The 13,650-nt window shown below is 43.0% G+C and overlaps 1 protein-coding gene across 3 annotated transcripts; it reads left to right on the top strand.

Moving 5' to 3' along the window:
- Positions 1-1,574: 1,574 nt before the first annotated feature.
- LOC139551796 (V-set domain-containing T-cell activation inhibitor 1-like) lies at positions 1,575-13,449 on the top strand. Of its 3 annotated transcripts, XM_071363137.1 has the most exons (6): positions 1,575-1,666; positions 4,263-4,371; positions 4,498-4,806; positions 11,381-11,656; positions 11,767-12,099; positions 12,178-13,449. In XM_071363137.1, exons 1-6 carry the CDS (start codon positions 1,664-1,666, stop codon positions 12,267-12,269), a joined length of 1,122 nt encoding a protein of 373 aa, XP_071219238.1. In that variant the 5' UTR covers positions 1,575-1,663; the 3' UTR covers positions 12,270-13,449. The 3 variants fall into 3 exon arrangements, with proteins under 3 accessions (XP_071219238.1, XP_071219239.1, XP_071219240.1); XM_071363138.1 differs by lacking the exon at positions 4,498-4,806 and having other exon boundaries at positions 12,178-12,719; XM_071363139.1 differs by lacking the exons at positions 4,263-4,371; positions 4,498-4,806 and having other exon boundaries at positions 1,582-1,666; positions 12,178-12,418.
- The last annotated feature ends 201 nt before the right edge of the window (positions 13,450-13,650 follow it).

Raw genomic sequence — 13,650 nt, forward strand, 5'->3', positions numbered from 1 at the left:
TCCTTCACGGTCCGGTATATCCGGTGCCACCTCCATGTACCAGTCCTCCGGTGGCAGCCCCCCGTACCAGGCTGTCTCTCCGGGTTCTCTCTCCTGCTGTTTCCTCCTCTCCAGCGCAGCCGGTGCCTAGACCACGCACCAGGCTGTCTCTCCTTCTCCTCCCTACAGAGCCATCCGTCTCCCCAGCGCCATCTGAGCCATCCGTCTCCCCAGCGCCATCTGAGCCATCCGTCTCCCCAGCGCCATCTGAGCCATCCGTCTCTCCAGCGCCATCTGAGCCATCCGTCTCTCCAGCGCCATCTGAGCCATCCGTCTCTCCAGCGCCATCTGAGCCATCCGTCTCCCCAGCGCCGTCTGAGCCATCCGTCTGCCATGAGCCTGCAAAGCCGCCCGTCTGCCATGAGCCTGCAAAGCCGCCCGTCTGCCATGAGCCTACAGAGCCATCCGCCAGACAGGAGCCGCTAGAGCCGTCAGCCAGACAGGAGCCGCTAGAGCCGTCAGCCAGACTGGATCTGCCAGAGCCGCCAACCAGACAGGATCTGCCAGAGCCGCCAACCAGACAGGATCTGCCAGAGCCGCCAACCAGACAGGATCTGCCAGAGCCGCCAACCAGACAGGATCTGCCAGAGCCGCCAGCGAGCCATGAGCAGCCAGAGCCGTCAGCGAGCCATGAGCAGCCAGAGCCGTCAAAGAGCCATGAGCAGCCAGAGCCGTCAGAGAGCCATGAGCAGCCAGAGCCGTCAAAGAGCCATGAGCAGCCAGAGCCGTCAGCCTGCCATGAGCGTCGAGAGCCGTCAGCCTGCCATGAGCGTCGAGAGCCGTCAGCCTGCCATGAGCGTCGAGAGCCGTCAGCCTGCCATGAGCGTCGAGAGCCGTCAGCCTGCCATGAGCGTCGAGAGCCGTCAGCCTGCCATGAGCGTCGAGAGCCGTCAGTCTGCCATGAGCGTCGAGAGCCGTCAGCCTGCATGGACCTGCCAGAGCCGTCCAAACAGGACCTGCCAGAGTCCTTCAGCCGGGATCTGCCCCTTGTCCCGGTGTTGCCCCTTGTCCCGGTGCTGCCCCTTGTCCCGGTGCTGCCCCTTGTCCCGGTGCTGCCCCTTGTCCCGGTGCTGCCCCTTGTCCCGGTGCTGCCCCTTGTCCCGGTGCTGCCCCTTGTCCCGGTGCTGCCCCTTGTCCCGGTGCTGCCCCTTATTCCAGTGATGGTCCTTATCCTGGTGCTGCCCCTTGTTTTTGTGCTGCCCCTTGTCCCGGTGCTACCCCTTGTCCCGGTGCTGCCCCTTGTTCCGGTGCTAGCTGATTATTTAGGGGAAGGTAATGTTTGGGTGGTCAGTGGTAGGGGTAGACAGAAGAGGGGAGTGACTATGGTGGTATGGGGACAGCGTCCGGAACCGGAACCACCACCGTGGTCAACTGCCCACCCGGACCCTCCCCTGGACTTTGTGCTGGTGCGCCCGGCGTTCGCACCTTGGGGGGGGGGTACTGTAACAGTCCTGACCTAACCATTCTAAGGTATCGAATTACAGTACTGTAACAGAAATAGACACTGCCTAAGGTATCGAATGACAGTACTGTAACAGAAATAGACACTGCTGTGCTGTATGTAATGGAGCGTGACATTTTCGTCCTGAATTTAATCTTTCATTTTTAAAACGCTGACGCTGAAATGGTAGGTTTTGTGTGAAATTTAACGTGTGATGGAACTATATTTTGGTTAATACTGGTTATGCTGCACCTTTGAGTAGACCTGCACTTAATTTTTGTTGTGAAAAGATACACAAGCATGAACACGTACGTCTTCAAATGGCATGGATTTTCTGACATTTGCTTTATACTGTAACAGTAAAGGTTTTATAGGCATAGAAAGTGTTCTCCCTCATTCAACGGTCTCTACAAAACCACACCCATACAGTGCATTCAGAAAGTATTCACACCCCTTGACTTTACTTTTTCCACATTTTGTTGTGTTACAGCCTGAATTTTTTTTATTGATACAATTCAGATTTTTTTTGTTACTGGCCTACACACAATACCCCATAATGTCAAAGTGCAATTATGTTTTTCAAAATGTTTACTAATCAATTTAAATGAAAAAGTGAAATGTCTTGAGTCAATAAGTATTCAACCCCTTTGTTATGGCAAGCCTAAATAAGTACAGGAATAGAAATGTGCTTAACAAGTCATATAATAAGTTGCATGAACTCACTCTGTGTGCAATAAGCATTATACAACGGGTTAAAACCGCATTCCAACCTGTGTCTATTCCACATGTTACCACCAGTTAATTCTATGACATTGAAATGCTCATTTACTCTGTTCCATCTGACTGCGCAATCCACTGTCTCATCAGCTCAGCCAGGCAATTTATGTACTAGGTCTACACTGTAAAAAGCATCTAGACATTATTTCCCCTTTCTTTTAGAATAACATTTGGTTTTCAACAGCAGAAATTTGTAATAACCTTGCTGTTTGTCTGTCCTACATTTGCAACATTGTTTCAATATTGAAATTCGAGGTGAATAAACTATAAAAGGAAAATAAATGGCTAGAATTTACACTTTGTTAAATATTTCATGAAATGTTGTTTTTAGGAAAGGGGTCTCCCCCCCCGACAGTTACCCCGGTAGAAGATTATGGAATAGGGTTACACACAAGTGTGTTAAAATCCATTTAATCAGTTTTATTTAGAAATTCTTTAAGTAATACTTAAAAGCTATGTCTAGTTGTCTTATTTTAATTATTTAAATAAAATATGGGGGGAAATGGTGTTGCACATATCACCATTAATATCTGCCCTATGAGGAGATATGATGTAAAGTCCCTCTTTTTAACTCACCTGCACATTCATTTTCTTTCTTATTTATTCATTGTTCCTTTTCCATACAATCCATTATGTACAATTGCACTAAATATTATTTTAATAATGCAAGATTTTATATCCCAGCAGTCTTTAAAATGACATTCAGGAGCAAAAGGTATTCAATAGTTATTTTTAATTCTGTAACGTTCGTCCAAGGAGGAGCAAGTATCAGACCAAAGCGCAGCGTGGTTTGAATACATACTATCGTTTATTAAACGAAGACGAAAAAACACTTGAACAAACTACAAAACAATAAACGACGTGAACAGACCTGAACTTGAGAACATATAAAACATGAACGCACGAGCGAGCGAGCGAACGAACGAACGAAACAATACCGTGTGGCGAACAAACACAAACACAGACACAGACACAGACACAGACACAGACACAGACACAGACACAGACACAGACACAGACACAGACACAGACACAGACACAGACACAGACACAGACACAGACACAGACACAGACACAGACACAGACACAGACACAGACACAGACACAGACACAGCAACAATCACCCACAAACAACCAGTGAAAACAGCCTACCTTAATATGGCTCCCAATCAGAGACAATGACAAACACCTGTCTCTGATTGAGAACCATATTAGGCCAAACGAACAAACCTAAACATAGAAACAAATAACATAGACTGCCCACCCCAACTCACGCCCTGAACATACTAAATAAATACAAAACAAGGGAAATAAGGTCAGGAATGTGACAAATTCATACAAAAAATGGTGATTGGAATATAATATTGGAATGGAATATAACTAATAACATTAAATAACATTGGAATATAACATTTAATAACAAACACTTTTAACTGTGTATTATTGATGTGGCAACGTTCTTATGCTCTGCCATTGTGCAATTCAAATTTATACATAGGTCACAAATAAAGCTATTCCCAGTAAAATTGGAGCACAACTCATGAGCCCACCTCCCGCACTGCTCACATCTAATCCAGTCCCCACCTGTGACTGAAAACAGAACTGAAAAGTTCTCTCTTAAAAACGTAGCAAGCCATCTAGCTATATGACATCACATGCTGTGTTAAATAGCTAAAAGGCTATAAAGTAACTAACTTATCTAATCAATATATATTAGTATTTATTTTTTATGAATGTTTTACAAATGTTAGAATTTTTCTTCCACTCTGACATAGAGTATTTTGTGTAGATCGTTGACAAAGAAATTGCAATTAAATCCATTTTAATCCCACTTTGTAACACAAGAAAATGTAGATAAAGTAAAGGGGTGTGAATACGTTCTGAAGGCGCCGTATCTTCAACTACATCACTGTCTTATGATGTTGAAAGCATAGCATGAGAAGATGATAATATATTTAGAGATTTTGAAAATGTTGTACACTAATATTTTCCCCTCTACTCTTAGATGTGTGAATGGTTGAATACTTGTAAAGGAAACAAGGGAATAACAGGGTCAATTACATTTCTACTCATCTTGTTATTTACCCTGCAACTGGCTGGAAATGTAACTTCGGGTAAGAATACTAGATATATTTATTATCAGAAATGTTTGACTGCAATAAAATAACATTAACCTCTGGAATCCAAACAGCTATTAAAGAATATCTAGGCATTTCTATTTTTCATGTCTTTCCTCCCAGTCTCTCTGGTGAAATGTCTCTACTCTGAGGACTGTGTGCTGACATGCAGCTTCAAACCAAATGAAGAAGAGGTGGTTCACTGGTATAAACAACAAATATGCGTCCATAGCTACTACTATCAAAGTGACCAGTTACAACTGCAGAATGGACATTTCAGTGGAAGGACCTCTTTGTTCAAAGACCAGCTTGTTCATGGAAATGCATCGCTCCTACTAAAGAGGGTAGATGTTTCAGATGAGGGCCTATATAAGTGTTACACCAGCACCTTGACGGTTAACAAGGAAACCTTTGTGGATGTTAAGGTGGAAGGTTAGTTCCTGCTGTTGCTGTGTGAAAGTATTGGGACAGTGACACATTTGTTGTTGTTTTGGCTCTGTACTTCAGCATTTTGGATTTGAAATGATACAATGACTATGAAGTTAAAGTGCAGACTGTCAGCTTTAATTTTAGGGTATTTTTATCCATATCGGGTGAACCGTTTAGAAATTATAGCATTTTTTGTACATAGTCCCCACATTTTAGGGGACCAAAAGTATTGGGACAAAGTCACTTATATGTGTATTAAAGTAGTCAAAAGTTAAGTATTTGGTACCATATTCATAGCACACAATGACTAAATCAAGCTTGTGACTCTACACATTGGTTGGATGAATTTTAAGTTTGTTTTGGTTATGTTTCAGTGCCCAATAGAAATTAATGGGAAATAATGTATTGTGTCATTTTGGAGTCACTTTTATTGTAAATAAGAATATGTTTTTTAACACTTCTATATTAATGTGGATGCTACCATGACTACGGATAATCCTGCATTAATTGTGAATAATGATGAGTTAGAAAGTTAGATGCGAAAGTTAAAGCCCCCCCCCCAAAAAAATGCTAACCTCTTGTAAAGGTGAGAGGTTATAATTTCTTGGGAGTATGATCTTTGTGTGTCTGTAACTTTCTCACTCATCATTATTCACGATTCATTCAGGATTATCTGTAATCATGGTAGCATCCACAAGTGTTTAGAAGCATATTATTTTCTTATTTACAATAAAAGTGACTCCAAAATGACACAATACATTATTTACCATTCATTTCAATGGGGCACAACATATCTATATATTTTTTGTCTTTTATTTTTAACCTTTATTTAACTAGGCAAGTCAGTTAAGAACAAATTCATATTTACAATGACGGCCTACCAAAAGGCAAAAAGCCACCTGCGGGGACGGGGCTGGGATTTAAAAAATAATAATAAATAAATATTATATATAAATAAAGGACAAAACACACATCACGACAAGAGAGACAACACAACACTACATCAAGAGAGACCTAAGACAATAACATAGCAAGGCAGCAACACATGACAACACAGCATGGTAGCAACACAACATGACAACAACATGGTAGCAACACAACATGGTAGCAGCACAACAAGGTACAAACATTATTGGGCACAGACAACAGCACAAAGGGCAAGAAGGTAGAGACAACAATACATCACACGAAGCAGCCACAAGTGTCAGTAAGAGTGTCCATGATTGAGTCTTTGAATGAAGAGATTGAGAAAACACTGTCCAGTTTGAGTATTTGTTGCAGCATGTTCCAGTCGCTAGCTGCAGCGAACTGAAAAGAGGAGCAACCCAGGGATGTGTGTGCTTTGGGGACCTTTAACAGAATGTGACTGGCAGAACGGGTGTTGTATGTGGAGGATGAGGGCTGCAGTAGATATCTCAGATAGGGGGGAGTGAGGCCTAAGAGGGTTTTATAAATAAGCATCAACCAGTGGGTCTTGCGACGGGTATACAGAGATGACCAGTTTACAGAGGAGTATAGATTGCAGTGATGTGTCCTATAAGGAGCATTGGTGGCAAATCTGATGGTCGAATGGTAAAGAACATCTAGCCACTTGAGAGCAACCTTACCTGCAATCTTTAAATGATGTCTCCGTAATCTAGCATGGGTAGGATGGTCATCTGAATCAGGGTTAGTTTGGCAGCTGGGGTGAAAGAGGAGCAATTACGATAGAGGAAGCCAAGTCTAGATTTAACTTTAGCCTGCAGAAGGACAGTGTACCATCTAGCAATACTCCCAAGTACTTGTATGAGGTGACTACCTCAAGCTCTAAACCCTCAGAGGTAGTAATCACACCTGTTGGGAGAGGTTAATGGTAGATAAAGCTTGTTGGACACTAAGAAAGCTTTGTTGTAGAGCATATAACACAAAATCCAGGGAGGGGCCAGCTGAGTATAAGACCGTATCATCTGCATATAGATGGATGAGAGAGCTTCCTACTGCCTGAGCTATGTTGTTGATGTAAATTGAGAAGAGCATGGGGCCTAGGATTGAGCCTTGGGGTACTCCCTTGGTGGCAGGCAGTGGCTGAGACAGCAGATTTTCTGGCTTTATACACTGCACTCTTTGAGAGAGGTAGTTAGCAACTAGGCCAAAGACCCCTCAGAGACACCAATACTCCTTAGCCGGCCCACAAGAATGAAATGGTCAACCGAATCAAAAGCTTTGGCCAAGTCAATAAAAATAGCAGCACAACATTGCTTAGAATCAAGGGCAATGGTGACATCATTTAGTACCTTTTAAGGTTGCAGTGACACATCCATAACCTGAGCGGAAACCAGATTGCAAACCAGAGAGAATACTATAGACATCAAGAAAGCCAGTCAGTTGATTATTGACAAGTTTTTCCAACACTTTTGATAAACAAGGCAAAATAGAAATAGGCCTATAACAGTTTGGATCAGCTTGATCTCCCCCTTTAAATAAAGGACAAACCGAGGCTGCCTTCCAAGCAATGGGAACCTCCCCAGAGAGTAGAGACAGGTTAATGAGGTTGGAGATAGGCTTGGGGATTATAGGGGCAGCAACCTTAAAGAAGAAAGTGTCTAAACCATCTGACCCAGATGTTTGTATTTTTGGGGTCAGGTTTCAGAAGCTCCTTTAATACCTTGGACTCAGTGACTGCCTGCAGGGATAAACTTTGTAGCGGGGCAGTGGAAAAAGAGGGAGAAGCATCGGGGATAGTTGCATTAGAAGGGGTGGGAGATGAGGAAATGTGAACGGGCAAGGAGGCATGGCTGAGTCATATAGGAATCCTGACTTAATGAAGTGGTGATGAAAGAGCTCAGCCATGTGCTTCTTGTCAGTAACAACCCCATCAACTTTAAGGGACATGGGCAGCTATGAGGAGGAGGGTTTATTCGCCAGGTCTTTAACTGTTTTCAAGAACTTCTTGGTGTTAGACCCACCGAGAGAGAACTGCTCCTTAAAGTAACTAACTTTGGCCGTATAGCCTCAGTGCACTTTTTTTTCATTTGCCTGAACAAGAGCCTGAATTTGCGTGTGCCGAGGCTTTCGCCAAATGCAACTCTTGAGGTGGAGTAACTCTGCAAGATCACAGTCGAACCAGGGGCTGAACCTGAACCTTTTAATTCTCATTTTCTTTATGGGGGCGTGTTTGTTAACAATACCACAGAAAATATAAAATAAAAAGGTCCAAGCGTCTTCGACAGAGGGGATCAAGCTGATTCTATACCATTATACAGAGGCCAGTTCACGAAGGAAGGCTTGCTCATTAAAGTTTTTTTAGCAAGTGTCTATGACAAATCAGGACAGATCGTTTCACTGAGCAGCCATTACGAACACAGGCTGTAAAACAGTGATCACTAAGGTCATTACAGAAAACACCAGACTGATACCTATCAGGATTATTTGTGAGGATAACATCAAGAAGAGTAGCCTTTTCTGGGTGTTTGGAGTCATACCTTGTGGGATTGGTAATAATCTGAGAAAGATTTAGGGAGTCCCATTACTTTAGGACTTGGTCAGGTGGTTTAAGCATGTCCCAGTTTAGGTCACCTAGCAGGACAAATTCAGACTTAGTGTAAGGGGCCAGGAGAGAGCTTAGGGCAGGTACTGTACAGGCCGGGGCTCATGGAGGACGATAGCACCCAGCAACAGTCAATAAAGAGCTATTTGAAAGTTTAATACTTAAAACAAGCAAATCAAATTGTTTGGGGACAGACTTGGTGGAGACAAACGAGCACTGAAGGTGATCCTTGGTAAAGATTGCCACTCCCCCACCTTTGGAAGATCTGTCTTGCTGAAAAAGGTTATAACCAGAAAGGTTAACATCAGTATTCAAAACACTCTTCCTTAACCATGTCTCAGTAATGACCAACACGTCTGGATTGGAGTTGTGAACCCACACTTTCAATTGACCCATTTTAGGTAATAAGCTTCAAGTGTTAACGTACAGAAAACCCAGGCTTTTACATGAGCAGAAATCAGTGAAGCAGATATCAGAAAGTCAGAAAATAATCTGAAACAATCAAACAAACAGAAAATGCACCTAACAAGTGTGTAGAGTCAGAAGCTTTATGTCGTCATTGCGTGCTATGAATATGGAACCAAATACTTAACTTTGACTACTTTAATACGTTAAGTACACTAAAATGGGGACTATGTACAAAAAGTGCTGTAATTTCTAAACGTTTCGTCCGATATGGATGAAAATACCCTCAAATTATTGTATCATTTCAAATCCAAAGTGCTGAAGTACAGAGCCAAAACAACAACAAATGTGTCACTGTCCCAATACTTTTGAAGCTCACTAAGTGTTCATTAAGTGGTGCTTTGTTTCGTCAGGCTAATTAATAGGTCCAATGCAGCCGTTTTTGTATCAATATCAGATATTTTCTGGGTAACAATTAAGTCCCTTACGGTTATTTATTTAAATTAAAATGGTCAACAAGAAACAAAAACAGCTTCTTAGCAAAGAGCAATTTCTCAAGGAAGAATTTTGCTAGTACTGTTTGGGTGTGGTCTGAGTGAGGAGGGGAAAACAGAAAACTATCGGTTATTGGCAGAGAGTTTTGGAACTCATTCTTTTGGTCTATTAAAGGAAAATCCCACCACAAAAACTATCTTTCATTAGTCCATTGTTGATATAGTCCCATTTTGTTTGCATGTCAACAAGCAAATTTCAAGATGCCTAACTTTCAAAGTACAGAAATACAGCCAGTATGGTGCATGTTGCATCATTGGGGCGGCAGGGTAGCCTAGTGGTTAGAGCATTGGACTAGTAACTGAAAGGTTGCAAGTTCAAATCCCTGAGCTGACAAGGTACAAATCTGTCGTTCTGCCCCTGAACAGGCAGTTAACCCACTGTTCCTAGGCCATCGTTGAAAATAAGAATTTGTTCTTAACTGACTTGCCTAGTTAAATAAAAAAATAAGATGCAAAACGCAGCATCATACAATGCAGAATGTACCTTCTGCATTTTGAAAGTTAACTAGTCAGAACTAGGAAACAATGACATTTCTCACTTGCTGATTCTTTGAACACGGCACATGTTTAACTACAGCTAGTAAGTCAGACATTTCTGAGTTTCCAAGTTCTGACCAGCGCATGATATATTGGATCTTGAAAACTTGATTGATGACATGCAAAACATTCACCAGGAAGGCCAAAACTCAACCCCAGGCTGAAATGTCTGTATTTTCAAACAGCTCTTATACTAAAATGTCATGATCATAATTTTGACAATTTCACAGTATTATTCCAACCTCATAGTGTGTAAATATACACTACATGACCAAAAGTATGTGGACATCTGCTCGTCGAACATCTCATTCCAAAATCATGGACATTAATATTAAGTTGCTCCCCCCTTTGCTGTATAACAACTTCCACTCTTCTGGGAAGGCGTTCTACTAGATATTAGAACATTGCTGCGGGGACTTGCTTACATTCAGCCACAAGAGCAATAGTGAGGCCGGGCACTGATGTTGGGCTATTAGGCCTGGCTCGCAGTCGGCGTTCCAATTCATCCCAAAGGTGTTCGATGGGGTTGAGGTCAGGGCTCTATGCAGGCCAGTCAAGTTCTTCCACGCCGATCTCAACAAACAATTTCTGTATGGACCTCGCTTTGTGCACGGGGGCATTGCAATGCTGAAACATTTCAACCTGTTGCCAAAAGGTTGGAATCACATAATCGTCTAGAACGTCATTGTATGCTGTAGCATTAACATTTCCCTTCACTGGAACTAAGGAGCCCGAACCATGAAAAACAGCCCCAGACCATTATCCCTCCTCCACCAAACTTTACAGTTGGAGCTATGCATTGGGGCAGGTAGCGTGCTCCTGGCATCCGCCAAACCCAGATGTGTCGGTCGGACTGCCAGATGGGGAAGCGTGATTTATCACTCCAGAGAATGCGTTTCCATTGCTCCAGAGTCCAATGGCGGCAAGCTTTACACCACTCAAGCCAACGCTTGGCATTGCGCATTGTGATCTTATGCTTGTGTGCGGCTGCTCGGCTATGGAAACCCATTTCATGAATGTCCAGACAAACAGTTCTTGTGCTGATGTTGTTTCCAGAGGCAGTTTGGAACCTGGTAGTGTTGCAACAGAGGACAGATGATTTTAAAGCACTAAAGCATTCGGCGGTCCCATTCTGTGAGCTTTTGTGGCCTACCACTTCGCGGCTGAGCCGTTGTTGCTCCCAGACATTTCCACTTCAAAATAACAGCACTTACAGTTGACCGGGGCAGCTCTAGCAGGGTAGACATTTGGTGAACTGACTTGTTGGAAAGGTGGCATCCTATGACGTTGCTACATTGAAAGTCACTGAGCTCTTCAGTACGGGCCATTCTACTGGCAATGTTTGTCTATGGAGATTGTATGACGGTGTGCTCAATTTTAAATACTTATCAGCAACGGGTGTGGCTGAAATAGCCGAATCCACTAATTTGAAGGGGTGTCCACATACTTTTGGTGATGTATTGTATACAAAACACAGGAAAATCACTTTTTTTTGTCTGCACTGGGCCTTAAACTATTGTGACAATTTATTGAACACTTATTTCTTTTTTTGCAGCTCTCATTCAGTCAGTGAGAATGGAGATGACTGGGGAGGTGATCTCCTGTTCATCTCAGAACATCTATCCTGCCCCTGAGGTGGCATGGTCCACAGACCCATTGTCTGGCCCAGAAACACTACAGAACTCCACCGTCAAAAGCCTAGACTCCAAGGGTCTGTACATAGTGGAGAGCACAGTGAGGATCTTGGGTAATGTCTCTGACCACGCCTACTTCTGCTCTGTCATCTCTGCAGACAAGGCCCAGGTGTGGACCACCTCCATAAAGAAGACAGGTATTCAGATCTTTCACCCATTTATCAAAGTCCACCATAACAATATAAAGGCCAAAAAAGTTGGACAAAACCAGCCAGTCACACTTTGGGTGAATGTGTCTCTATTTCAGAGGAATTGATTGGAGAGGCAGGGCGAGAGCTGTCCATACCCTGCATCGCTCCACAGAACCTCCAGAACTTCTCCCTCACCTGGACCTTCACCAGAACCAATGATACCACAGTAATCCTCATCTATGACAGCAGAACCAGACTGACCTCCAACCTCTGGGAGGACCTTGCTGGATTGGAGCAGGACCAGGTTCTGATGAGTAAAGGATCCCTCCTTCTTCACAACCCAGAGAGTGAGGAACAAACAGGAACATACACCTGTACATTCACAGGCTTCCAGAGGAGACACATGGTGCAAACCCAGGTCAACATCACAGCCAGACGACCCACTGCAGGTAACATGTAGGAGGAACAATCAAAGATATGGAGGATGAATATCAAAAGTAAAATGACCATGATATTTCCAATTACAGGTGTAACCAACGTGATGGCTGATCACATGCTGTGGCTGATTCCTGCAGTGTCAACACTTCTGTGGCAGTCCCTGTGGAACTATATACACTGAGTATACCGAACATTAGGAACACCTTCCTTTTTCCCTCAGAACAGCCTCAATTCGTCGGGGGATGGACTCTACAAGGTGTCGAAAGCATTCTACAGGGATGCTGGCCCATGTTGACTCCAATGCTTCCCACAGTTGTGTCAAGTTGGCTGGATGTCCTTTGGGTGATGGACCATTCTTGATACACACGGGAAACTGTTGAACGTGAAAAACCTAGCAGCGCGGCAGTGCTTAACACAAACCGGTGAGCCTGGCACCTACTATCATACCCCGTTCAAAGATTTAAAAAATCCTTATTTAACCTGTCTCCTCCCCTTCATCTAGACAGACTTAAGTGGATTTAACAAGTGAAGTCAATAAGGGATTATAGCTTTCACCTGGATTCAAATGTCATGGAAAGAGCAGGTGTTCTTAATGTTTTGTATACTCAGTGCATAAATGAATAATATATTTGTGGAGTGATTTCACATGGATGAATTTACACTTTGGGAGAGGGGTTAGATGCCAGCAATATTTTTTACATGGTCAACAATGGCCAGACACACACTTACTCTCAGGCACAGTTTTATGGCACAAGTTGTATGGTTGATTAGTCTGTGAACTCAATTACTGTGGCCTGGCTTAATGGAGTAATGTGTAATGAAGCAGACAGCAGGAGGTTGGCCTGGGTGGTGTGCAGGTTAACAACTGCATGAATAGTTGTACAAAGTGTACACCACAGGCGGCCGGTGGCACCTAAATTGGGGAGGACGGGCTTATAGTAATGGCTGGAACGGCATCAACGGAATGGTATCGAGCACATCAAATACATGGTTTCCGTGTGGTTGATACCATTCCATTAACTCCATTCCAGCCATTATTATGAGCCGTTCTTCCCTCAGCAGCCTCCTGTAACCAAGTCTGCAAGGACAATGAAAATAGTATATTCTGAATGAGGAGAGGGTGGAGAACAATTAGCTTTTTTTAATTGAAATCCTAATAAAAAAGTAAAAATATAAAACTAACTTTACCTCAGTGCCAAACCGAAACATAAAAACAACCATCTGAGCAAAGTAAGTTCAAATGTAATTTTATTCAATATTCTGGCTTTCAATGTACATTTACACAATTTTGCACACAAATGTTTCAGGCTGTATACTGTATACCAATTACTTATGTATTAAAGCCTGATTAATCAGACTAACCTAATGACTACTCATGGTTAGGCAGGTTAAAGTTTTACTTGCTTGGTTAATATGTCCTTGTTTCATCAATGTAACAGCCACTTTGACATGGATTCACACAGACACAGCTCATTACACACACACACACACACACACACACACACACACACACACACACACACACACACACACACACACACACACACACACACACACACACA

This window comes from Salvelinus alpinus, chromosome 24, assembly GCF_045679555.1.
Source record: "Salvelinus alpinus chromosome 24, SLU_Salpinus.1, whole genome shotgun sequence".
Lineage (NCBI taxonomy): Eukaryota > Metazoa > Chordata > Actinopteri > Salmoniformes > Salmonidae > Salvelinus > Salvelinus alpinus.

Excerpts from the sequence above, each read along its gene's own strand:
- LOC139551796 (XM_071363137.1), top strand. Across the intron at positions 4,372-4,497 it reads GGCTGGAAATGTAACTTCGG|TCTCTCTGGTGAAATGTCTC; the intron begins GTAAGAATACTA and ends CTTTCCTCCCAG. Across the intron at positions 11,657-11,766 it reads CACCTCCATAAAGAAGACAG|AGGAATTGATTGGAGAGGCA; the intron begins GTATTCAGATCT and ends TCTCTATTTCAG.